Raw genomic sequence first — 26,656 nt, 5'->3', positions numbered from 1 at the left:
GCATTCAAACCTTTACTTGTGTCTTTCTCACAGTGAGGGCACCCTCATCTTTCCCTTATTCACTTATCTTTACTTAATTTTAAATATGGGCACCCTCTTCGCCTTCCTATTTTTCTTCCTAATTTTACTGTTGAATCTTCTAAACGCTCTGTTAAATTCTCAGTATCTGTTGAACCTCCCTCGCATACCGCTTTAACTCAGGTTTCCAGAATTGGAGGTTTCCCAGCCGTCTCTATCAAAGATATTGGTCTCTATTTCCCACTGCATTGACTCTGACGTGTGTGTCCACAGCTGTTTCCTATCATGCTTTGCGCATTTATCATAACACTGTGCCTGGCCATATAGCCCAGGTTTAGTTTTCTGGTTTCCAGTCTAACTTTATCCTGCTCCACAACCATGCTAAATCTATAAATTGTGTTCATAGCATCCAAAATACTGACCTAGGGCCAAAGTAGCCATCAGTCCAGGTTTAATTCAGACCATGTGGTATTGTTTGATCTTTCCAGCTCATTCCTTTCATTGACAAGTATTTCTGTAGCCAGTATTATTGCAAGTCTGCATTCGCCCTCCCTGGAACAGTGGCCCGGGAACGTTCAGCTGTTGTCACCCCTGCATATTTGAGCATGTCCTTAGTAACAGTCACCTTGTCCAGACTCCAGCCTCCCCATAAAGTTCCAAGACCATAAAGTTGGTCGGGGGGTTATTCTGTCGGGTGGTCGGTCGGAGGTCGCAGGGTCAGTCGGGGTCAACTTTTTTTTTCCAATCTCTTACGGCTTGCCGGAGATGCGATTGTTTTCCGGGTCGTGTCTCCGGTCACTCTGCGGCTTGACAGATTCATGGAGCTAGCGGCCTTTCGAGATTGACTTTGAGCCCCACCGCGGGACCGTGGACTTACCACCGGTAACTTCCAAATTGAACCAATCCTCCCTCAGTCCGCCTTAGAGAGACCCGGGTCCGGCCCGAACCCCCTGTGCTGTCGGTGTGGGGTTTGCAGGTCCTCCTGTGACCGCGCGGCTTTCCCGGGGCTCCGGTTCGATCCCACAGAGGAGGGGTCGGTGGATTTATTGCGGGTGAGTGGCAGAAGAAGGGACGGGGGTTGTTTGGTGGGTCGGAGAGGGAACGGGATAGTTGGGTTGGAAGTGACACACGGTTAATCACACAATAAATACTTCGACTCCATTCTCTTCCCAAGTCCCAGACACCGTTCCGCCACACCAGGGGTGTTGGTTAATGACGGCTCCCTCCGTTTCCTGCCTTTTCTGGCCTTCATGAAGATTGCTCTCCTGCCTCGGGTGCAAGCGCTGGTGTCTCCACTCTGGTTTGAGTCACCAGAGAAGACTTTTAAAGTAGTTATGGAGAAGGCTAGGCTCGATGCACCAAAATTGGGGCAAGGGGAATAGAAACATAGAAAAATAGGTACTAGCTCGAATAGGTATTAGCGGTGCTAGCTCGAATAGGTATTAGCGGTGCTAGCTCGAAGGGCCGAATACAGGAGTAGGGTATTCGGCCCTTCGAGCTAGCACCGCTAAAATCAGTACCCTGTTCCTGCTTTTCCCCCAAATCCCTTGATTCCTTTAGCCCTAAGAACTAAATCCAACTAATTTTGAATGCATTTGTCATGAAGTTGCAGTGATTAACTGGGTCATGGATCTGGCAGGCAAAGTGAAGGAAAACCCTAAGGGATTCTACAGATAGATTAAGAATTAAAGAGTGGCCCGGAAAAGAATAGATCCCATTAAAGATCAGCATGGCCGCCAATGTGTAGAACCACAAGATATGAGGGAAATATTAAATATATGCTTTTGATCAATTTTTACTGTGGAATAGATCGTGGAAGCTAGGGAATTGAGGTATAGGAGCTGTGATGTTTCAGAACATATACAAATTATGAAAGAGGTACCCAAGAGGATTAATTGGAGGAGGGCAGTAGACGTTGTCTGTATGGACTTTTGTAAGGTCTTTGACAAGGTTCCACATGGCAGGCTAGTCTGGAACGTTAGGTTGCATGAAATCTAGAGAGAGCTAGCTAATTTTGATGGAAGCAGAGGGTGATGCTGGAAGATTGTTTTCCAGATTGGAGGCCCGTGACTAGTGGTGTGCCACTAGGCCCATTGTCAGTTGTCATTTATATCAACGATTTGGATGAGATTGTACAAGGCAGTTAGTAAACACACAGATGACACCAAAATAGGAAGACAGTAAAGGTTACAGTAACTAAATAGTTGAGTGGCAATTTCTTCACATAGATGGTGTGGTGCATATATGGAATGAGCTGCCAGAGAACGTGGCAATAATAATTTAAACAATATTTAAAAGACATTTCAGCATCTACATATATGGGTAGGAAAGGTTTAGAGTGACATTGGATCAAACACAGCAAATGGGACTAGCTTAGATGGGCATCTTGGTTTTCAATACAATACAATACAATATATCTTTATTGTCATTGTACAGGGGTACAACGAGATTGGGAATGTGCCTCCCATACGATGCAATAAATGAATTAGCTAGTCAGTATTAATTTAAACAACCCAATGAAACAAATTGTAACAGTTTTAAAACAGAATAAAGTGCAAGTAGATCTGTGCCGGATCACTGTGCGATGTGACCATCCGGCTCAGCAGGACCGGTTCATAGCAGCTATGGCCCTGGGGATGAAGCTGTTCCTGAGTCTGGAGGTGCGGGCGTAGAAGGCCTTGTATCGTCTGCCCGATGGTAGAAGTTCGAACAGACTGTTGCAGGGGTGTGAAGAGTCTTTGTGGATGCTGGTGGCTTTTCTGAGGCATCGTGGGCAAGTTGGGCCGAAGGGTCTGTTTCTCTGCCGTGTTACTCTCTGATTCTAATTGTGATTCATAATCGAGACGTGTGTTCTAGAATCAAGTCCACTTCTAGAACATTTTTGTACTTAAGCAAACATTTCAGTTGAAATCATCCCCCAGGTGTACCAAACCAGCACCTGTATATTGTCAGGCTGTGTGGTTAATATTGCCTTACTCAGGTTGTGGAAAGGATATTGCCATAAAAAGTCATAAAGTTATATTTGAAAAACTAGTTCATTCTGGAGTGCTCAGATGCACAGAGCTGTAAATTCTGGCATTGACTTTACATTTAACAGGTGTATTACTACAGAATGAAATGTGATCACAAAAATAAACAATGTCCTGAAGCTGAGAATAGGGTGTGGCAAGAGCAGTGAAATGGTACCATTTTTTTTAGCTGGATGTGAACACAGGATAACTCTGGTCCTGACTTTTATAAATAGAAGCACAGAAGTTAATGTAAAGGTGGTACCATCAGCTGACTGCCTCAGCCCAGCACACAAGGAACATTTACCAGGACGGTGTCAAGACTGAGGGCGACAGGAATAGCTGACGTTATTCTCCGCACTGCAAAGAAGGTTAAAAAAAAAAACAGTGTTGTAAAAATGTTCCAAATCATGAAAATTTTAAATTCTCATAAATAGGTAGAAATGTTTTGCAGTGAGAGGGAGACTGGTGACCAGAGACTCCAGATCAGGAGGGAAGATGAGAAGACATTTATTTTTTAACCGTGAATTGTGAATTGGGGTAAGATGCGCGAATGGATTTGCCGAGAACTTTCGAGCAGGGAGCAAATTAATGTGAAAGAGGACCAGGGAAAGAGTCAGGGAATGGAAGTGATTGCCCCAGTTACAATGGACTGAATGGAAAATCTAGTCACTGTGTGGTACGGCAGGAAGCAAGAGACAAATTTAGTGGAGCAATAGACACGGGACTAAGTTAATGGAAATATCTCCTCCCTCCTTCCCTCCCCCGTCACTGTTCCTTGTCACAAATAACAAGAATTGTTAAAATATTGAACAAACGTCTACAGGTGGAAACCACGGGAAATCAAATGTTTAATTAGGACTTTCTCTGAAACGTGAGAGAGGAAGAGTCCAAAGTTAAAATTTGGAAGAGTCCAGGGACGGTGGCGCAGCGGTAGAGTTGCTGCCTTACAGCGCCGGAGACCGGGGTTCGAATCCCCACTACGAGTGCTTGGCTGTGCGGAGTTTGTACGGTTTGTACGTTCTGCATTTCCTCCCACACTTCAAATACGTTCAGTTTCCTACTCGAAAGACGTACAGGTTTGTCGGTTAATTGGCTTAATAAATGTGAAAATTGTCCATAGTGGGTATAGGATAGTGTTAATGTGCGGGGATCGATGGCGCGGTGGGCCGAAAAGGCCTGTTTCCTCACTGTATCTCTAAACTAAACAATTCAAGCAAAGCAAAAACAGAAAATTCTCAGAACAAGCAGCATCTGTGGGGAGAGCGACTGGGTTAATGTTTCAGGTCAATGTCTGTTGGATTTGATTCCTTGTGAACCCGGTTTCCGACATGATGAGATTGATGACTTGTTATAGAGTGTGTGCACTGGACTCGGTCTAAGCCACTGATCCCCTGACGTTGTGCAATCTGTACTCGCTCATTATCATTGTCCTTCGAAATGTTACTGGAAATCCCGCACCGCCTCCCATACGATGCAATAAATTAATTAGCTAGTGCAGTAACTCCCTTCTCTCTCCCCCACCATAATCATCCGACTAGTTTCACAATTCAGCTGCTTAGTTTCATTGTTTGTATCCGCATGTTATCACCTTCTCCACAGCCAACATGGGGACTACCACTAAATCAATGAATAATGATTTCTCTAACTTCAAGCAAACCCTGCACTCCCTCTCTCTCCGTCCCTCCCCCACCCAAGTTGCACCAGGCTCTGGTTCTCACCTAGCAAACAGCTAACAATGGCCTTGTTTCCTTTATCATCGTTTGTTTTTTGCATATCTTTCATTCATTTGTTCCATAAAGGGTCTATATAGGGTCCAGAGGAGGTTTACAAGAATGATCCTAGGAATGATTGGGTTAGCATATGATGAGCTTTTGGCAGCACCAGACCTCTACTCACTGGAGTTTAGAAAGTTGAGACTTACAGAATAATGAAAAGCAGAGAGTGGATGTGGAAAGGATATCTTCACTGGTGGGAGAGTCTAGGACCTGAGGTCATAGCCTCAGAATTAAAGAGCTCTCTTTTAGAAAGGAAGTAAGGAGGAGCAGGATGCTTGGAGGCCAGTCAGTGGATATTTTCTAGGCAGAGATAGACAGATTCTTGATTAGAATGGGTGTCAAGGGTTATGGGGAGAAGGCAGGAAAATGGGATTAGGAGGCAGAGAACAGCCATGATTGAATGGCGGAGGGAGTGGACTTGATGGGCCTAATGGCCTAATTCTACTCCTATAACTTGTGAACTTGTGAAACGTCAGCCATTCCTTCTCTCCAGAGATGCTGCCTGCCCGCTGAGTTACTCCAGCATTTTGTGTCGAGTGTTTAACCCAGCATCTGCAGTTTCTTCTTACACAATGGACTACCTTTCCTTGATTATTTGGCTGAAATTTTGATTTGTTCTTTTCACGCCTTTCATTCCTTTGTTCATTGTACCTTTTTTACATCCCGTACTCTCCCCGGACTCTCAATCTGAAAAAGGTTCTCTATTTGAAACGTCACCTATTCCTTTTCTCTAGCGAAGCTGTCAGACTCACTGAGTTTCTCCAGCATGTTGTGACTATCTTCAAGTGGTGAGGATTTGCATCTGAAGTGGTGTAAGGATTCACTGCCATGTGACATTTTTGAGGAATTGTACAGATCTCAGACATCTTTGGTAGTGACGAGGAACATTAGGCCAGCCTGCTCCAGGAGCCTGCAGTAAGGTGGTGATAATCTCACCTTGGCCTCTGTACCACCTTCCCACCACCTGCTATTTGTACTCTTTGGCTTCCCAGTAGCTTAAAATGTGAGGAGAATAACAACATGGATGTAGAAATAAGGAACTGCAGAAGCTGGTTTACGAAACAAAAAGACACAAAGTGCTGGAGTAACTCAGAAGGTCAGGCAGCATCTCTGGAGAACATGGATAGGTGGTGTTTCATGCCAGGACAATTCTTCACAGCAAAATGTGTAAATGGGTGGTTGATGGTTGGCATGCACTTGACAGACCAAAGGGTCTGTTGCTGTGCACACTCGCTCTGTCTCTCTTTCTCGCTCTCTCTCTCTTTGACTAAATGTCCCTTGATCTCTGCTGAGAACAGATTAAATATCTTTTCAACTCTCTGGGGAAGGGAGAATTCAAAAGGTTCACACCCTTCTGACATAATTATCCACATCAGTGGGAAAAACAGAATGACAGTGTGTTATTTGAAATGTTGATAAAATTAGGATTATTAATGTAAATACAGACTTGTGTTTCTTTGTTAGTGATAGCTGAAGGAAACTAATAATTGCAGCAAGCCGTTAAGAAGGCAAATGGTCTGCTATTATTTAGGGTCAATTGATTCGAGGATCAAGGATGTGTGTCATAATTATATAATTATGGTAAATTAGAATAGACCTCTCACAGTCAGCTTGCAGCAAGCTTCACTAATGATAGACACAAAATGCTGGAGTAACGCAACGGGACAGGCAGCATTTCTGGAGAGAAGGAATGGGTGACGTTTTGGGTGGAGACCATTCTTCAGACTAGTCTGGGGAAAGGGAAATGAGGGACATGGACAGTGATTATAGAGAGATATAGAACAAATGAATGAAAGATATGCAAAAACGTATATTCTCTGTCCCTCTTCTCTGCACTAGGCCTCTCTTATCATATCATATATATACAGCCGGAAACAGGCCTTTTTGGCCCTCCAAGTCCGTGCCGCCCAGTGATCCCCGTATATTAACACTATCCTACACCCACTAGGGACAATTTTTACATTTACCCAGCCAATTAACCTACATACCTGTACGTCTTTGGAATGTGGGAGGAAACCGAAGATCTCGGAGTAAACCCACGCAGGTCACGGGGAGAACGTACAAACTCCTTACAGTGCAGCACCCGTAGTCAGGATCGAACTTGAGTCTCCGGCGCTGCATTCGCTGTAAAGCAGCAACTCTACTGCTGCGCTACCGTGCCGCCCACACTCTCTTGTCTCAGCTCTAAAATAAAGTTAATGACCTGAGGGTTTAACATTGATTACCTCCACAGCTGTTTCACCTTCTCAGTTTCTGTCTTGCATTTTCTGCTGTTTCTTTGGGTTCCGGTATTAGCACCTTAGGGGGAATCCTCTTGCTACAGTGATGGAATGCAAGCCGGCCACCTGCTATTATATCCTGAGCTCATGATCGTGCACATTCAGTGTGAGAGGAAACCTTTAACTGTTTGCTGATTGCAGGAGCTCTGCTGATCGGAATGGCTGTTGTTCAACGCGCCGCATTGCTGCAGAAATGTGGACTGCCTCTCGTGAGGATGGGATTGCGGCAACTTCATGTCTCGGTGAACTCTGCATCGAGAAGCCACCATGAGGTCTTGGTCCTTGGAGGTGGCACGGGAGGAATTACCATGAGCGCACGGATGAGGAGGAAAGTCGGCGCTGGAAGAGTGGCTGTCGTTGAGCCGAGTGAGGTGAGACCGTGACGTGGGTCATTCCTCGATTCTACTGTCTCACAGGGGTACCTACAGTAGGAAGTCTAGCATGCCGGGGACTTGATCTGCCTGGTAAGGACACAAAGTGCTGGAATAACTCAGCAGTCAGGCAGCAACCCTAGTGAATATGGACAGGTGACGTTTCAGATCGAAACCCTTCAGACCCAAATCATGTTGGACAAAAGGTCCTGATTCAGCTGCCTGACCTGCTAGGTTACTCCAGCACTTTACGATACAAAACGATAAATTTATTCATCCCCAGAGGGAAATTGGTCTGCCAACAGTTCAAACACACAACAAGGTACACAAAAACTTGAAATAAAAGTGAACAAAAAAAGAAAAGGACAAGCGACTGTTGGCTGGCTGCAGTATGCATAGCGCCTTCACGGAACAAACAAACAAACACAGACCTATCCCCTGGGCAGAAGGTTCTAAACTAGAGTGCCCCACACTGGGTCCCCCTTTGTTCTCCCACTGTCCTTCACAGCGGTCCCCCCACGTTGGGTCCCCATTGTCTTTCCCGCCCCCCCCCCCTCGCGCTCCACCGCTACCGAGGTTCCCGCTGCCTCCGCCTGTGTGAAATGTTTATTGCATTTCAGCTGTCACCACATTGTAGAACTGGTCCCTGGCTGAACAGAGTTTGGAATATCTTCCTTTTGTTGTTTGCATGTTGAAACTTGGCTACTTTACCCATGTTGGAAGCTGTGAACATTTCCTCGCAAACCCTCAGTGACTCTTAACGTTTCACAGGGAACTAGAACAGGAGGGACCATAGCAGGGCAGGGAGTGCTTCTCTCAATTCCTACACAGGACGAGTGTAAATTGCACCTCCGCACCCCTCTCCCCACCCCCTCCTACACACCATACCCTCCACCCCCACAGCCCGCTCCACCACCCTTCCGTACCCCCTCAAAGTAAATAAATGCAGTTTAATCTATTAGACGGTCCTCACTACCTGAACTTACATTAACATATATATCTCTCCACTGAACTTACATTAACGTATACATCTGTCTTTATATCCCTATTCACCAGACTCTAGCTTTGGGTCTCACCCCCCCCCCCCCCCCCCATCACTCTAGTTTAAACTGTCCCGAGTCGCACCAGCAAATCTCCCTGGCAGATTATTGGTGCACCTCTAGTTCAGGTGCAACGTCCCTCTTCTACAGGTCTCACATTCCCTGGAAGAGAGCTCAATGATCCATGCACCAGATCTTTACCCACATATTTACACGTAACATCTTCCCGTTCCTTGCCGTGTTAACTCGTGGCACAGAAAAATGAGCCTGAGATTACAACCCTAAAGATCCTACTTTTAAACTTGCTGCCTAACTCCCCAAATCTTCTGCAGGACCACATCTCTAAGTTGGTACCAATGTGAAATACGACCTCTGGCTGCTCACCCTCCTCTTTCACAAAGTCCTGAACTTGTTCTGAGACATTTTTGACGTGACACCAGGGAGGGAACACACCTTCCTGAAGTCTCACGACTATAGTCTTGTGATTATAGAGTCCCCTATCACTGTTGCTCGCCTACTATGCTTTACAGCAGAGCCAGTCATAGTGCTGCTGATCTGCCTGCTGTTGTTATTCTCCCCAAGGAGCCCACAAACTGGTACGTGTAGGAAGGAACTGCAGATACTGGTTTAAACCAAAGATAGACTCAAAAAGCTGGAGTAACTCAGCGGGACAGGCAGCGTCTCTGGAGAGAAGGAATGGGTGACGTTTCGGGTTGAGACCCTTCTTCAAACTGAAGGGGGAAGGATGGAGAGAGAGGGAAAGCAAGGGTTACTGGAAGTTGGAGAAGTCAATGTTCATACCACTGGGGTGTAAGCTGCCCAAAAAAAATATTAGGTGCTGTTCCTCTAATTTGCGCTGAGCCTCACTGGTAGAAACTCCTGTACTACCTGCCTAACTGAACTGTGGGTGTGACCACCCCTCTGAAACTACTATCTATAACCCTGTCTGTCTCCTGTATATACCTCAGTGAGTCTTCCCTGCAGCTCCAACTGACCCATGTAGTCTGAGAGGATCTGTAGCTGGACACACATCCTGCAGACATAGTCGTCAAGGACACCTGACTTAGTTCTGATCTCCCACCTCTGACAGGAGGTGCACACCACCCCACTGGCTGACCTTACTACCCTATATGGTACCCTATATACCATGAAACAAGGGAAAGACCAACCTTGTCCGTGCCTTGCTGCGCGCTCTCCTCGACAAAGCCTGAATTAGTCAAAGCCGCACTCTGACCACCGGCAGCATCGCTTCCACCTCGAAGCAACCCTTCTCCAAATGGCCACTCTGCTAGAGCCTGCTTCCCTTTTATTCACTGTTCACACGGGACACAGCTTTGAGATGACTTGTGCTGGCTACATCTGCCTGGTATCAGTGATTACCTGCCCCCGGGGCTGGCCTGGGGCTCTGCTGACTGTGACTGGCTTCAGGGCCTTCTCTGAGGATGTGAACGTTGAACTGATCAGCTCTCTGCCTCACCGTTCACATCACAGAGGAAGATGGCAACAGCTAGACACCTGTCCGCTCTGAGCAGAGTTACTGTGTCTGCAGTCACATTCGCAGCTCAACGGGTTGGGAACTGCCAGAGAGACGGGGGGCTGTAGATCCAGAATCTGGGGCAGATACCAAACTGCTCAGCAGTTAGGAAGTGTCCATGCAGGCTAGTTAAGTTGGGCCCTCACTGTCACTGTGTTGGAGTCTGGGCTCCCTTGTACACGGCATTCAGCTGCCTGTCTGCCAGGCTAAGGTACTCCTAACAGCTTTGATGGCAAAGGTGGGTCAAGGTTGTTGCTTCAATGCCTTTACCCACACATCTGCCTTCGTTCATTGTGCCCCCTCCAGACACACTACTACCAGCCCCTATGGACACTGGTCGGAGCTGGAGCAAAGCCTCTGAACAAGTCGGGACGCACAACAGCTAGCATCATCCCTTCCGGGGTCACCTGGATCAAGTCCAGAGTTCAGGAATTGGATCCGGACAAGAATCTTGTCCGAACTGATGATGGGAAAGAGGTGAGAGTGAGCGGTTGGTGATGGGAAAGGTGAGGAGGGACAGGTGGAGAGATGCCTCAGGAGGGATGATGGGTGGGTGGGGGGTGGAGATGGTGTTGGATGTGCGTGGGTGGCTGAGCACAGTCCTGGGTGATGGGTGGGAGAGATGATGGGGGTGGCATGCTGGGCTGGAGACAGCAGAATGAGGGGGGGGGGGAGGATGGTTCAGTCAGATTCTGGGCCCTCAGGGGTCAGAGCCTGCATGGTAAGGGGAGTGCGGTAATGTGGATCACAGTATATTCCACCGGGTGGCGCCGCAATGGCTGCCTTGCCTAGTCTGTCAGTCCTTTTACTACTTTTTTTGTTATTTTTGGTTTTAAAGCTCTGTGTTAATGTTCTCTGGTTTGTTTTATGTGGGGGGTGGGGAGGGGGTCGGGGGAAACCTTTTTTCAATCTCTTACCTTCCCGGAGATGCGATTGTTTTCCGGATCGTATCTCTGGTCACACTGCGGCCTAACATCGTGGAGCTGGAGGCCTGGCCTGGGACTGACTTTAAGCCCCCGCAGGGCATGGACTTACCATCTGAGCATGGGATCCCTTGCCTGGGATCGACGCTCCAACGCGACCTGCAGACTTTAACATCAGGAGCTCCCAGTCTCGGGTTGAGACCGAATCGGGAGCTCCAAAAGCCGCACGATGTTCGATCAGCCCTGACCCGGGGTAGATTGCTCGGCGCGGGGGAGCTGAGATCCCCCCCGATGCAGGTGCTTGATCGCCCCGAGGAGGAAAGCCTGCCGCCGGCTACGGAAGTCAAGATCGTCCCGTCAACTGAAGGTTAGAGGCCCCCGACCGCTGGAGGACAAAGAAGGGAGAGATTGAACTTTTTTTTGCCTTCCATCACAGTGAGGAATGCGGAGGAATCACTTTGGTGGATGTTCATGTAAAAATGTATTTTGTGTGGCCCGTTGCCTTTTATTGTTATGACTGTATGGCAAATGAAATTCCTCATATGTTGCAAAACATACTTGGCTAATAAAGTATGATTGTAAGCAGGGAGGTTACAGTAAGGGGAGCGGTAATTGTGTTGGGGGGAACATTAATAGGGAGCATGGAAATGGGAGGGGGCGCGTTAAGAGGGGTCCATGTAGAAGTGGTCAGTGGGAAACAGTATTTGTTGTCCCACTGCTAGTCAATTCTGGACAGGGAATGCACAGTTTATTAACGATTCCTCCTTCAGTTCACTTACAGATACTTGATTGTTGCTTTGGGACTAGAGCTACAGTATGAAAAGGTATGTTTTCCATTCTGTGTTAATCTTGCAACTAAAGAGCAAAACCTTTCAGAGGCACCTCAATAAAAATGGGATGGGGGTTGGAGCACTGAGGGGAAGATGGGTGGAAGGCACAGATAGTGAGAGGGATAGGCAGGAATGATAATGGGGAGGCGGGCGAGAGCAGGAAGGTATTAACAATAAATTCCCTGAGATAGATGCATTGAAAATCGAAATAGGGTTATATTATTAGGCGAATAAAGGAATATATTATTATATTAAATAGTCCAATCATTCTCAGAGGATTAAAATCCCAGTCGAGATGGAATGGGGCCCACACATTTTAAAGGAATTGGGGGAAGTGATTAGTGGAGTATTATTACGTATTTAATAGTTTATTTGGAGAGGAAGTTGGCCAAGAGGGCTGGCAGGTATATAATGCACGGTCTGCATAGGAGAATGGGGCTATAACGTGCTGGGAATCATGGACCAGCGTAACATAAGTTAGAAAGAAAGTATTGGAATGCATGGAATCCCGACTGAAGGAGATATTTGAAGAATGTTCTGAAGCAAAATGAGTGAATGAACAATCAACAGCAAATGGAGGAACTCAACAGGTCAGATAGCATCTGTGGAGAGGCAACATGGGTTTCACAAGGAAAGATAGATACAAAAAACCTGGAGTAACTCAGCAGGACAGGCAGCATCACAATGGGTGATGTTTCGGGTCAAGACCCTTCAGAAGGAAAGGTCTTGTTCAACCAAGAATAAAGCATTTAGCACAGAGAGTTAGTGATGCAATGCAGCAAATGGAATTCATCTCAATTTTCAAAGGGCCTTCAATGGGATGGTGTGAACTAACTTGCTGCTAGGGCTAGGAACACAGAGATGGGGATGTGATGGAAGGGGAAGTGTACTGATGGTGGCAGTACTGGGACAACCCATCACAATGGGCGGTGGGTAGACCACATGTGGTATCCAACGTTGGGGCTCGCTGGGAGATTCAGTGGGAAACTGAGAAGAACTACCGGCCAAGGCCCGAGACTGACGTCACAGTCACGGGGAGCAATGGGTGGAGCATGGTAGGAGGGAGGGATAGGGTGATGCTGAGAGATCTCGGTGGGGATTTTCACAGCCTCCACTCAATGAGGGAGCACAGCCCAGCTGGAGGAAAGGTGTAATTTTTCATTCCTCCCTGTAGCAACCATATTGTTCATAAATTATAGCTGAATTAGGCCATTCAATCATGGCTGATCTATTATTCCCTCTCAAACCCATTCTCCTGCCTTCTCCCCATAACCTACTTGACACCCTTACTAATCAAGAATCTGTCAATCTTTGCCTTAAAAATATCCTTTGACCTTGTCTCCACAGCCGTCTGTGGTAATGAATTCCACAGATTCACCACGCTCTGACTAAAGAAATTCCTTCTCATCTCCTTTCTAAAGATATGTCCTTTTTATTTTCAGGCGATGGCCTCTGTTCCTAGACTCTCCCACTAGAGAAAACATCCTCTCCACATTGACTCTATCTAGGCCATATATGTAAATATATTCCATATATACCAGCAGTGATGAAGGGCTGGGCGGTGGTTACAAAAGTGGACATTGGCAGACTCCACTGGCACTGATGTCTGAATCTTCACCTTTATAATTTGTTCTTCAGATTAAGGGGCTTCCTGAAGGCTTCAATTTTCCCAGAATTGGCTCCAACTACTCGGTGAATTTTGTTGAGAAAACCTGGCGGGCACTGCAGGATTTTGAGGAGGGAAACGCCATCTTCACCTTCCCCAACACACCGGTCAAGTGTGCCGGTGCTCCACAGAAGATCATGTACCTCTCCGAGCATTACCTCCGCAAGGTAGAGAGTTCCTGATCTACCAAGGTTTGACTGGAGTTCAGCTTTTAAACCTCTCCGGTATTTGAGTGCACACGACATCAGATTTATTTACTGCCATAGACACCAGGGTGCAATGAAATTCCTTAATGTGGAGTTAAGAGGAGGTGACAGTACTTCTAGGAAGATGGTGTGAAAAAAGGTGATTGGTTCAGGAGTAGGATAGCAATGTAGAAACATTGAGAGTACGGGAAACATCAGGATCAGAGGAACCTCTGCCCCCATGTGGACCTTGATCTGCAGTTTCTCTGCGTGCCAGTGTAATACAGAGTGGAAACAGGCCCTTCGGCCTAATTGGCCCACACCGGCCAACATGTCCCAGCTACACTAGTCCCACCTGCCCACGCTTGGTTCATATCCCTCCAAACCTGTTCTATTCATGTACCTCGCTGTTTCTTAAATGTTGGGATAGTCCCAGCCTCAACTTCCTCCTCTGGCAGCTTGTTCCATACACCACCACCCTTTGTGTGGGAAAGGTTACCCCTCAGATTCCTGATGAATCTTTTCCCTTCACCTTAAACCTATGTCCTCTGGACTTCGATTCCCCTACTCTCGGCAAGAGATTATGTGCATCCACCCGATCTAATCCTCTGCTGCTGAAGAGATCGGAGGTCAGAGGTTAGAAATGCCCAAGACTCCGACTCGCCTAAGGTGAGAGGTTCAGTGATAGTTTCAGTCCTCTCTTATGTAATTGGTCTACATTAGCTTTCACATCCACAGTAAATTTTATGCCTTTTGACTGCTCAAGCGCACCAAAAGAAAGGTTCTGCACTGTACCTCGGTGCATGTGACAATAAACTAAACTAAACTATAACTAAACTGAAAGTGCTGCAGTAACTCAGCGGGTCAGGCAACATCTGTGGAGGGAACTGATAGCCGATGTTTTGGGTTGGGACCCTTCTGTCTGAAGAAGGCTGCCAACCTGTAATGTCACTTATTCATTCCCTCTACAAATGCTGCCGGATCTGCTGCGTTACTCCAGGACTTTGTGTTTTGCTCAAGATTCCAGCATCTGCAGTTCCTTATTATCTCCAGGAGATTTGCTCTGTGCCTTAGCCATGCCTTTCTTAATGTGAGCATAACGTTGTAGAGCATGTGTTCATGACCTCTGCTGTATCCAGATCTACTGAGTAGATTCTACTCACTCCCAGCAAAGTTATCCAGCCCTTGCTCCCCTGAGGTGGTAGGTCCTTGTCAAAGGGACTATGTTTAGATACTAAATATAGTAGGAATCTTTAATTTTCTCCTTATAGATGGGAAAGCGATCCAAGGCAAACATTATCTACAACACATCCTTGCCGGTGATCTTTGGAGTGAAGAAATATGCAGATTCGCTTCTGGAGATTGTCAAAGCAAGGAATATAAACGTAAATTACAGAATGAACCTGATTGAAGTTTGCCCAGACAAACAGGAGGCTGTGTTTGAACTATTGGATTCTCCAGGGGAAACCAAGAAGTTCCAGGTCAGTGCTATTTATTTATCCACTCACTTCCCTTTCGCTTCCTGTGACTTTCATTTTCCCCATCCGAGAACCTGGCAGGAAACACATCCAGTTCCTCTTTTCAAAGGTTCATTCGCTGTGATGGGCGCCATCAGTGGAGCAGACATTCAAGAGAGTTAATAGTGATTAATTGCCATATGTACCCACAATTAAACTATGAAATTCTTATTTGCAACAACATAACATATATATCAGGCCCACATCCCTCTGTGTCGTTCCTATCCAATAACCTGTCCACACCTGTCTACTTAAACTGGAGAAATGATGTGGAAAACAGTATTATTCAAGGACCAGCGGACAGCCCGGCATTCACAGTGAAAAGCTTTGTTTTGCATACTATCCAAACAGATTAGATCAGATGTACCAAACGTAGATATAATTAAGGGCCTGTCCCACTTTAGGCGATTTTAAAGTGACTGCCGGCGACTGTCAAAGTCGTAGCAGATCGCCGAACTTTTCTTTTACCCAACGACAATGACCACGACAATGCCGAGTCAGGTCGAGATTACAGCGTCTTCGGAAACATCGCAAAATTCCCATGGTGTCAATGCTTCTCCAGCGTCCTAATTTTCCCTGAAATCACTGACAAGTCGGTAAGTACTTGAGAGTTTTGAACTATAACATCTTGTATAGGTTACGTAAAAACCAAGCATCACTGTAACAAGGCATAAACTGGATTTACTTCCAGTTTACTAATAGCTGTATTAAAAAAATTAATTTAAAAAGTGGTTGAGTGGATTTTTGTGAAAAGTGTGTGGGCATTCTTTGAAAATGTATGGGAGATGCATATCTGGTTTCTGGGTTGCATATCTGGGTTGGGAGCCTATAATTGTAATGGCTGATGGCCATAAATATCGCAAAATTCCCACGCTCACCTGACCGTCAAACTGTTGCCTCCAATCAACCTGTCAAATGTCCTGACGGTAAATAAATTGGTGAAACACAAGCATTTTATGGTATTTTGAAATGACTTTACTTATTTTAATATAATGTGCTTCTAAATGCATCTAAGAGAACCTAGCAAACCTGGGGACAGCATACGACAGCGCCCGCAATAAGCAATGATACATTGCGACAAGCCAGCTGTCGCCGAGAAATTTCACTCCACATGATTTCTCAGCGACGCGCTGAGATCCACTACGATTCTTGGAAGACTACTCATGATCATGCCCGCGACACCCGGCGAACTGTCGGCGACAGCCTAGTCGCCGGCAGTGGCCTTAAAAAGGATCATAGAGTAAATGGCAGTCTGATCTGCCGTGAGATCATTGAACGGGGAAGCAGGTTCGAGGGGCTGAGTGGCCTACCCTGCCCCCAAATAATTAGTTCAGTTATTAGACGTGAGAGGTTGCTGCATTTCACGCAATGCTCGGTTCAGACCTGAGTCGCTGACTATGAAGAGACACCTGGAAGTCCTGAGGATGTGAAAGGTTCTGGTGAAATGGGGACATGGAATCTGGAAACAACCTGTTTGTGAGAATGCATCCCCAACCTGCATGTGAATACATCCCCTTCCCCTCTGAAGTGAGCGGGCTCTGGTGTTGTGACCACACAATGTCTGATATACCTCCATCAACATCCCCAGTCGCCTCCAGTGAGGAACACTGGACCAAGTCTGGCCCAATGAGAATTTATCCAGAGAAAGTCTCTCCACTTACGAGCACATTGTTCCCACTCTGACCTTATTTAAGGATTTCAATAATTCCCTTCCAAAGATTGAACATATTTTGCTTTGGTTTTCACTTGTATCATTGGCAACTGGTTGTGACTTCTCTGGACTTTCTAAATGGCCAATAATGATCGCAATCCCCTTTTTGTCCCACGGTTGGGCCTGTCTCTCTGTCTCTGTCTCCATCTCGCTGGCAGTGTGAGCTGATGTGTTTGCTGATTAACTGGTTCAATCTCAGTACCTTGTCGCGGACATGCTGGTGCTGCAGCTTGCTCTGTCTTTGAATAGTGTTGTGTCTCGTTTCCATGTCCCAGTATGAGATGCTGCATGTCACCCCTCCGATGGGCCCTCCCGATGTGGTTCAGAAGAGCGCACTGGCTGACGCAGGGGGCTGGGTTGATGTCGACAAAGAGAATCTGCAACACAAGAAGTACCCCAATGTGTTTGGTATCGGGGACTGCACCAACCTGCCCACGTCAAAAACAGCCGCTGCAGTGGGTGAGTAGGTGCTGGGGCTGGTGTTGATCATTGTACTTCTGAAAACCCCATGGATTCTAAAGGGAAAATCTTTTATCCGTGTCTGTGAGCTGTGGCAAGCAGTGCTGATACATGTCAAGGTTGGTTCTGGTTCCTGGGTGGGGGCTGTGAAGGGGACTGATGGAAACCAGATCATTAACCATGAAGCATCAGATCGGTGGGTCCTGTCCCGAAACACCATCTATCCAAGTTCTCCAGAGATGCTGCCTGACCCACTAAGTTACTCCAGCACTTTGCATTATTGTTTATCCTGCTGTGCTCTCCTCCCGAGGATGAAGATGGCTGCATGGTTTCTTAGCCTTCCATTCCTGAAGTCAACAATCAGCTCCTTAGTCTTGCCAATGCTGAGAGATAGATTGTTGATCATGAGGGACCTGGATGTGTAGAAATGGTTTTCATTGATTGTAATCCCCAGTGACCGACACAAATTGAGAGCATAAGAACAAGTGTACAGGTAGTGTTTTTTTTTTCATGGAAGTAGTCCAAGTGTACAGGTAGTGGGTTTATGGAAGTAGTGAACATTCTGTAGATTTAGTGTGTCTCCTTGTCTTTACAGCTGCACAGTCTGCAATCCTCAGCAAGACTATATCAATGGTCATGAAGAACCAGAAGCCAACGAGCAAGGTACGACTTGTTTCTTAAGAAGAGTCTCCAACCAGAAATACTAATTCTGTTTCTCTCCGTGCAGATGCAGCCTGACCTGCTGAGTGTTTTCAGCATTGTCTGTTTATATTTCAGATGTGCAGCATCTGCAGTTGTTTGACATTGGCAAACTATTTTGGATCCATGCTTTATGTTGGCGATGCCAAGGATTTGGAAGGTTCACTGGCATGGGAGAATGTGATCCGAGATCGGGTATCCTGTGCCGAGTGACTCTGTTCCCAACTCTTCCCACCTCTGCGTTGTCCAAATCACAAATGTCCTTGAGTATTTTGCACTCACCGATGGTTGGACCAATAACACACAGGAGGTGTGGCATCATCTGGAAGAATGCATCTTCTTCCATTTGCTTCCTGCCCCTTAATCACTGGTGCCCTCTGCAGAGTGCGTAACAGCAACTGAGACATCAACCCTCTCCCCACACCTGGGACATCTCCAGCCTGACAAGTCTGCATCTACAGCCTAGTAGAACAAGGGCAGTGAGAACAAACTTTACTCCTAGTTTTCTTCTTGTGGAAGGTAAACTAGGTCATGAAGACCAACTGCTCTCTATAAATCATTGAAAAGGAAGCAGGATAGGCCATTCAGCCCCTCAAGCCTGTTCCTCTCCAACATTTTGGCCAATCTTCTAACCAGCTCTACCCTAATCTTCACTATCACCCTTGGATGAGGAGAACCAAAGATTTACAAACTGTGGAGAAAGTTCTGATCTGAGAGTCACAGCAGTCTGTTTTCAGAGGGTGGAGGTGGGCTTTGTTGAGCTTTGCCATCTAAGGTTGGGATGGACATTGCATGAGTTGCATAATGGCAGTTTGGCCAACAACGGTCACCATTGTTCATTCACTCTGTGCGCCCATCAGCTTTGTTGTGATTTTACTTTCCTTGCATGGGTGGCATCACAGTGCAGTATAATTCTACTTTTGGTGAACAATAGACAATAGACGCAGGAGTAGGCCATTCGGCCCTTCGAACCAGCACCGCCATTCAATGTGATCATGGCTGATCATTCTCAATCAGTACCCCGTTCCTGCTTTCTCCCCATACCCCCTGACTCCGCTATCCTTAAGAGCTCTAGCTCTCTCTTGAATGTATTCAGAGAATGTATTCAGAGAATTGGCCTCCACTGGCCAGTGCCAGTGCTTTGTTCTAAAGGAGAATGTGGCCATTGCCACAGGATTTGCTGGGACTGTGAGGAATCTAGAGTCCAACCTCATCCTTCACCCAGGATCTCGACCCCAATTATCCTGCCTGCCTGTCTGCTCCCAACTTAAACTGACCATCTGGCTTTGCTGGACTGTGCAGCTCATGAGCAGCCAGCCACTGCTGCATTACCTGAACCGTTCCATCAAAGCAAACCCGGCAGTGGCCCTGAGTTTTGCCCAGCCAGATGTTGCTGTTGCAGATTTTTGCTCCGTGATGGGGACTGACTGATGGCTCATAGCAATATTCTCACCTTGTCTCACTGCAGGACTCTCTATTCTAATCCAAGGGTGCTCTGCATTGTCACATACTCGTCCTTCCCACATAATGCCAAAAGCAGGCACTGCCTGCAATCTCCCAGGTCAATGCCAGTGCTTTGTTCTAAAGGAGAACTACTCCTCTCATCCTGGTTAATATTTCACAAACCAAACATCTGTAAAGCAGACAATTTCTCGTTTTGTACATTTCAAACATGGAAGCTGGAGGTAGTGACAGGGATGCACGTTTTTGTCTGGTTCTGTGTAATGGCTTCAATGTTTTGTCCTGTTTTTGTTTACAGTACAATGGTTACACGTCCTGTCCATTGGTTACCAGCTACAACAAATGTGTGTTGGCAGAGTTTGATTATGAGGGTCAACCACTGGAGACTTTCCCGTTCAACCAGGGCAAGGAGCGGAGGAGTATGTTCCACATGAAGGCAGATGTCATGCCCTCTCTCTATTGGCACGCTCTCCTCAAGTAAGGGCCTTTCTCTTTGCTTCTTCTTTCATGTTGGCTTGAGGGAGGAATGAGTGCAGTTACATGTGTATCCATCTGTGAGGTCCACCTGAAGCCAGACTTGGTCCAATGTTTCGTTGCACGACAGAGGGAGTGTGTCCTCCAGCAGTGAGGACATGGAGCATTCTGCATTTAGTTCGCATGCACACTTGATACTGAGCAAATCGCCGTTTAGTTTAGTTTTTAGTTTTAGAGATACAGCATGGAAACAGGCTCTTCAGCCCAGGAAGTCCGTGCTGACCAATGATCACCCATATCCTAGTTCTATGTTGTCCCACTTTATAAACCCTACACACTAGGAGCAATTTACAGAAGCCAATTAACCTACAAACCTGCATGTACTTGGAGTGTGGGAGGAAACCGGAGCACCTGGAGAAAACCTACACAATCACAGGGAGAACATACGACGGGTTTGCTGTGGAGCTTGGTTGTTGGTTCAAGGGGTGGGTGTTGCAGAGTGAACCCAGGTCCCAGCCTCGGGAGGGTCGTACGGGGGAGTGGAGGGGGATGTGGACTTAGTGATCAGTACCAAAACCCCGAGAAATGTTTGGGTATTAAAACTGAGCTTCAGTCAGTCAGCCCTGGCACAGAGTGGGGTGTGATAGGCAGGGAGAGTGATAATGATCCCCAGGATTTGGGGAACATCACTGCCTGGGCTGCGGTCACAGTTCCCCAGGGTCTGTGGGAAGAGTGTTTTCCCCCCGGGGGTCTAATGTAGAGTTTCCACTCCCCCCTCCGAGGTCTTGGGTAGAATTACGCCCCCCTGGGAGTCTGGGGTAGAGTTCCACGCTCCTGGGTGTCTGGGCACTGTTCCCCTGGGCCTGGTGCAGGGCTTCCCTTGGGTCTGGTGAACATTACCATCTGGGCTATGGTCACAGATCCACTCCGTCTGGAGCAGGGTGTTAAGGGAGAGTTTCCTGGAGGTCTAATGCAGGGTGTCCCCGGGGTCTGGGACAATGTCCACCAGGGATCTGGGGTACGGGTCCCCTGGGTCTGGTGCAGAGTATCCCCTGGGTCTTGTGAAAGTCACTGTCTGGGCTGTGGTCATAGTTCCACTCCGTCTGAGGCAGTGTTCCCTAGAGTCTGGCGGAGAGTCTCGGAGAGTCCGATGCAGGGTCTCCCTGGGGGTCTGGTGCAGGCTTTCCCCTGGGTCTGGTGAACGTCACTGTCTAAGCCGTGGTCGCAGGCCTGGTGCCGTGGGAGTGGAGTGGAGTGGAGTGGTCTGGGTGTTGGTTCCACTCAGGCTGTCTGCCTGGATCACAGCTGTCTTTTCTAATTAAAGTCAGCAACAACTCAACCAGGAAGAAGTCAGTGGAATTTGGTCTCTCTGTCATTGCAATGTGATGCTGAAGGAAGATAGAAACCAATTAATAAATTATAGCTGTGGTTAAAGAATGTGAGAACTGTTCAGGCGATCCTGTGTCACGTAGGGAGTGTCCTTGGGGAGAGTTTAAACCAGTTTGTGGGTGGAATCAGAAGGGAGAAAGGCCAGACTAGGAGTAGGTAGGTTCCCATGAAGGGGTTTTGAGGAAGGCAGAGAGGAAGCCTGTGATAGGAAAGGGCAGAGTGTACAAACAGAAGACCACGCCAGCAATCAGAGTCGGAGAAAGCAAACATGAAAAGATAAAATTGAAGGCACACGGTATTTCTATTTAGGTAGATGAATAGAATTCATAAATGGGTTTTATGACATCAGTTGCAAGATGGCCAAGGCTGGGAACTGAATATTTAGGTTATTTGATATTTCGAGGCAGACTGGAAAAGGGTCTGATAACAAAAGGGTGACCTGACGTAGTGCTGTGCAATGAAGCGGGCTCACAAGCTCAAGATGTGGGATCAGGCTGGATAGGAAGTCTTTGGTGGGAGTTTTATGCAGGACCACTAACAATAGCTGTACTGCAGGACTGAGTGAAAGTTGAGAAAAGTATGTACTGCAATATCATGGGCGATCTTAATCAGCATTTAGACTGGACAAATCTAATTAGCAAGGCATTCCTGAGGATGTTCAGATTGTATTGGAGCTGGTTTCATAGAGCAATAATACATTTGCTTTTGCGGTTGCAGCTCCTAGACTGTGGAACAGCATCCCTCTCCCCATCAGAACTGCCCCCTCCATCGACTCCTTTAAGTCCAGGCTCAAAACCTATTTCTACTCCCTAGCGTTTGAGGCTCATTGAGGAGGCGCTGTGAACTGTTTGCGTGCTACTGTATGTTTCATTTTTTTTTCCATTGGAACCTAATCAGATGTACAGCACTTTGGTCAATGTGGGTTGTTTTTAAATGTGCTATACAAATAAAATTGACTTGACTTGACTTGACATTGGCGACCGACCAGGGGGCAGGCTGTTACAGAACTACTATTGCAGAGTTGAACAGGGTGCATGAATTGAATGAGTGAATAATCTCAAAGGAAAGGTTCCCGTGAAAAAGAGTGACCACAGCATGGTAGAATTTCAAGTTCAGTTTGAGGATGAGGACCTTGAAATTAGTGTCACTTACAGCAGTATGGGGGAAGAGTTTGCTGAAGAGGCTGGGGGAATGGATGGAAGGTCAAGGGTGCAGAAGAGCAGAGGCAAACATTTTACACATCTCAGGGAAGTTCCAATGAGAGGGAGGAAGGTTGGCCTCCTGTGGCTGACTGGGGAAGTTACGGTGGCATCCAAATAAAAGCAAAGGCACACAATGTTGGGAAGATCAGCGGTGGGTTGTAGGATGGGAGAATATTTAGTCACATGCAAATGGTGACTAAAAATATATAAAGAGAGAGAAGAAAGATAATGAAAATAATCTAGTGAATAATATAAGTAAGCAGAGAAATGGAAGGTTCTTTATCATTATTTTAGACAATAGGTGCAGGAGTAGGCCATTCGGCCCCTCGAGCCAGCACCGCCATTCAATGTGATCATGGCTGATCATTCTCAATCAGTACCCCGTTCCTGCCTTCTCCCCATACCCCCTGACTCCGCTATCCTTAAGAGCTCTATCTAGCTCTCTCTTGAATGCATTCAGAGAATTGGCCTCCACTGCCTTCTGAGAATCAGTCTTTGTGGTGGAAGATACATGACATGGATGAGTTGGGCCGAAGGGCTTGTATCTACACTATATGAGTCTATGACTGATTTTATACTAAAAATATCCTGATAATTACCCACTTTGGAAGGAAGAATGAAATATAAATTAATATTTAAGTGTAGTGAGACTATTTTAGTGCAAGGGTACCTGGAGTCCTGGTGTACGATAATTAGCAAGATACAGCAAGTAATTAGGAAAGTTAATAAAATATTGGCCCTTATTGCAAGGGGCATTGAGTGTAGGATTGGGAGGTTTTGATGCAACATTACAAAGTGTTGGTGAGGCTATACTGTTCTACCCTGTAGGATTTTGGTCAGCATATTTAAGGAAAGATGTGCTTGCATTTGGAGGTGTGCAAGGAAGGTTCACAGGACTGTTTCCTGGGAGAAAGGGGTGACACGCCTAGAATATATGAAAAGGAAGAGAGATAATAATATAAATGTTGGTCCTTTGGGTTGACACACAAAGGAAGACAGAGCCGGCTGGGCCTGGACTCACTGGAGTGAGTAACAGGATGTTAAGAGGCAAGGTACTGAAACGTAACATTCTGAGGGCATTGACACTGTGCACCCTCAGTGTTATCTGCAGGACGTGTATCCAGTTCTAGGGACATAGTTTCAAAAATAAAAGCTGTCCGTTTAACGGTTGAAGAGGATTGTTTTTCCCTTTGATTGCCACAAATCTTTGAAGCCCTCTCCCCCAAAGAACTATCAAAGCAGGGCCATTAAATAAATACAGTAAGAGACTGACACACATTTAAACTGCAAGGGATATGGAGATGGATTGATAAAGTTGTGTTGAGCCCAAGATTGGATCAGCCACATCTTCTGAATGATGGAATAGGCTTGAGAGAAGATGAACAACTCCTGGTCCTGTTTCTAATGTTTGAGATGTAGACTTAATGTGCATCATAAACCAAACTAGTGTTAAAATACCTTTACATGTTGGTAGAGTCTGTGTATCACAATGGGAGTTCTAACTGTGTGGTTTCTGTTTGCAGGGGACTGTGGGGAGGTCCTGCCGCTCTGAGAAAGCTAATGCACCTCGGCACCAAGTAGAAGATATAAATATGGTGAATGGAGTCCGACTCACCCACTGATACTGGGGTTTTACACCATTGACACCATCATTAACATCAGCAGTTCATACTCAGTTTATACACAACACAGGCTTATTAGCACTGTGATATTTCACACTTGACACATTATTGACTCGTGACTTTAAACACGTCTCTCAGCCACTGATGCTGTGATATTGTGCACACCCATCAATACTCACATTGTGCATTTTGTTCATTCATCAACGCTCACTTTGTGCACTGTTCACACCCATCAACGCTCACATTGTGCACTGTTCACACTCATCAACGCTCACATTGTGCATTCTGCTCACTCATGAACAATCACATTGTGCACTCTGTTCACACTCATCAATGCTCACGTGCACTCTGCTCACACCAATCAACGCTCACATTGTGCATTCTGCTCACACTCATCAATGCTCACATTCGGCAACACTCACATTGTACACTCAGTTCATACCCATTAACACTGGCATTGTACACTCAACTTGAACCCTTCAACACTCACATTGTGCATGAAACATTCCCATCAACAATCACATTTTACACTCAACTCGCACCCATCGACAGTGACGTTGAAAGCTCAGCACTCAACTGGATCATTGTGCACTCGGCACAGACATTGTTACATTGCACAATTAAGGGATTGAACCACAGTGTGACTTTGTACACACAACACTTCCACTAACACTGGTTCTATGCACAGTCATTACACTTGTATCAATAATCCAGAATTTTAAAATGCTGAATAATTATTAATATTAGAAAGTGTGTGGGAAATCTCCAAAGAGATAAAATTCAGAATCATGCCTGATCTCACTGGAGCACCTTGCACCATTGGAAATCATCTCTTTTGTCTCTGATTCCTGGTTTTCCACTCATCCGGTCTGAATTGGATGGCACACACTTGAGACATCGACTTCCCAACAGCGGCCGAACAAGAGCAGTCCTTCACCGACCTGCCCTCTGAAATACTTAACCCCATGTCTCCATCCTATGATCTCTCTCATTCCTCTCCCTTGAACAAGCCAATTACCTCAATAAAGAACATGATGCCAGTCTGCCATGAGACTAGACTGAAGCAATGTTCAGGGGAAGGGAGGGAATTGTCAAATGTTTAGATTTATAAAGCTGAATTAAAATAATTTAAAAGAAGCTCTTTTTGAAACTAAATACATACCGGTAATGATTTCAATTATTTTTTGGGGGATCTGATCATCATTGGCAAGCTCGGTGCTTATTGCTTGTCCCTCTGTGCCCAGCAGAAGGCGATGGTGAGCGGTCTGCCTCATCCACTGCTATCTCTCTGTGCTGCTGGAGAGGGAGCTTGTAGTTGGACCCATCAGGCTGACCTGTAACCTGGAGTGTAGTCTGCAGTGAGGTAGCGCCAGTCAGAGTCTGGATTTTGACACCATGACACACACCACAAATGATAGTGTCTTCTTCTTGCGTTTGAGGCAGCAGAAGTTATGAAGCTGCTTCTACTTCTGCTGTCTCTGTTGTCATTCGCCTGACTGAGGTCAGTTGACAGGGCTCACCACGGGGAGGTCAACAACATGAGCCCCATAGTGTCTTTGAGAGTATTGAGACTTTAACGTGGGAAGTCTAATGATTCTTGAAGGTGGCAGTGCGAGTATTTAAAGTTTGGGATACTGGTCATCATTAGTTGGGACATTGAGTTGAGAGCAGGGAGGTTATGCTGCAACTTTATAAAACATTGGACAGATCTTGGATGGAGTGTGCATGCAGTTCTGGTCACCATACCACAGGAAGATGTGATAGCACCAGAGAGGGTGCAGAGGAGGTTCACCAGGGTGTTACTTGCGATGGATGTTTCAGTTACGGGGAAAGACCGGGTCTTTTCCTTGGAGTGCAGGAGGTTAAGAGGGAACATGATTGAATTATGAGGGGTATAGAGAATGGTTGGCAGGAATCATTTCCCCATATCAACAAAATAGATGAAACAGGCATATATTGAGAGTAAGAGGTAGAGGGGGGAACTTTTTCCACCCAGGATTGATGAGAACCTGGAATATATTTGGCAGAGAGCGTGGTGGAAACAATCTCTGAATTCATTTCAGAATTGTCAGGATGAGCACCTGAATTGTCTCGGCATAGAAGACTATTGGCCATGTACTGGAATTAATATGGATGTGATTCCACTGGTTGGTCTGGATATTCAGTTTAGTTTAGAGATACAGCACGTAAACAGGCCCTTCGGTCCACTGTGTCCGCACCGACCAGTGATCCCCACACATTTACACTATCCTACACACACGAGGGACAATTTTACATTTATACAATTATACCAAACCTGTACGTCTTTGGAGTGTGGGAGGAAACCAAAGATCTCGGAGAAAACCCACGCAGGTCACGGGGAGAACATACACACTCCACACAGACCACACCCAGAGTCAGGAAGGGAAGAGAAAAGTTTGCCGATTACAGCATATAGCAGTATGTAATGGTTGGGGCAAAGGCTGGTAGGTGATTGGTGGAATCGGATGG

General features: G+C 46.3%; 1 protein-coding gene across 3 annotated transcripts; it reads left to right on the top strand.

Moving 5' to 3' along the window:
• Positions 1 to 595: 595 nt before the first annotated feature.
• sqor (sulfide quinone oxidoreductase) lies at positions 596 to 25,278 on the top strand. 3 transcript variants are annotated; one of them, XM_078427375.1, is made up of 10 exons: positions 596 to 900; positions 7,225 to 7,454; positions 10,335 to 10,505; positions 11,722 to 11,775; positions 13,420 to 13,614; positions 14,904 to 15,113; positions 17,136 to 17,319; positions 17,915 to 17,982; positions 19,778 to 19,956; positions 24,068 to 25,278. In XM_078427375.1, the coding sequence occupies exons 2-10, from the start codon at positions 7,242 to 7,244 to the stop codon at positions 24,123 to 24,125; spliced, it is 1,332 nt and encodes a 443-aa protein (XP_078283501.1). In that variant the 5' UTR covers positions 596 to 900; positions 7,225 to 7,241; the 3' UTR covers positions 24,126 to 25,278. The 3 variants fall into 3 exon arrangements, with proteins under 3 accessions (XP_078283501.1, XP_078283500.1, XP_078283502.1); XM_078427374.1 differs by having other exon boundaries at positions 597 to 1,070; XM_078427376.1 differs by lacking the exon at positions 596 to 900 and adding an exon at positions 3,996 to 4,105.
• Positions 25,279 to 26,656: the final 1,378 nt, after the last annotated feature.

Source organism: Rhinoraja longicauda, chromosome 33 (assembly GCF_053455715.1).
Source record: "Rhinoraja longicauda isolate Sanriku21f chromosome 33, sRhiLon1.1, whole genome shotgun sequence".
NCBI lineage: Eukaryota > Metazoa > Chordata > Chondrichthyes > Rajiformes > Arhynchobatidae > Rhinoraja > Rhinoraja longicauda.
The sequence above is the reverse complement of the archived record's forward strand: the minus strand, read 5'-3'. Positions and strand labels throughout refer to the sequence as shown.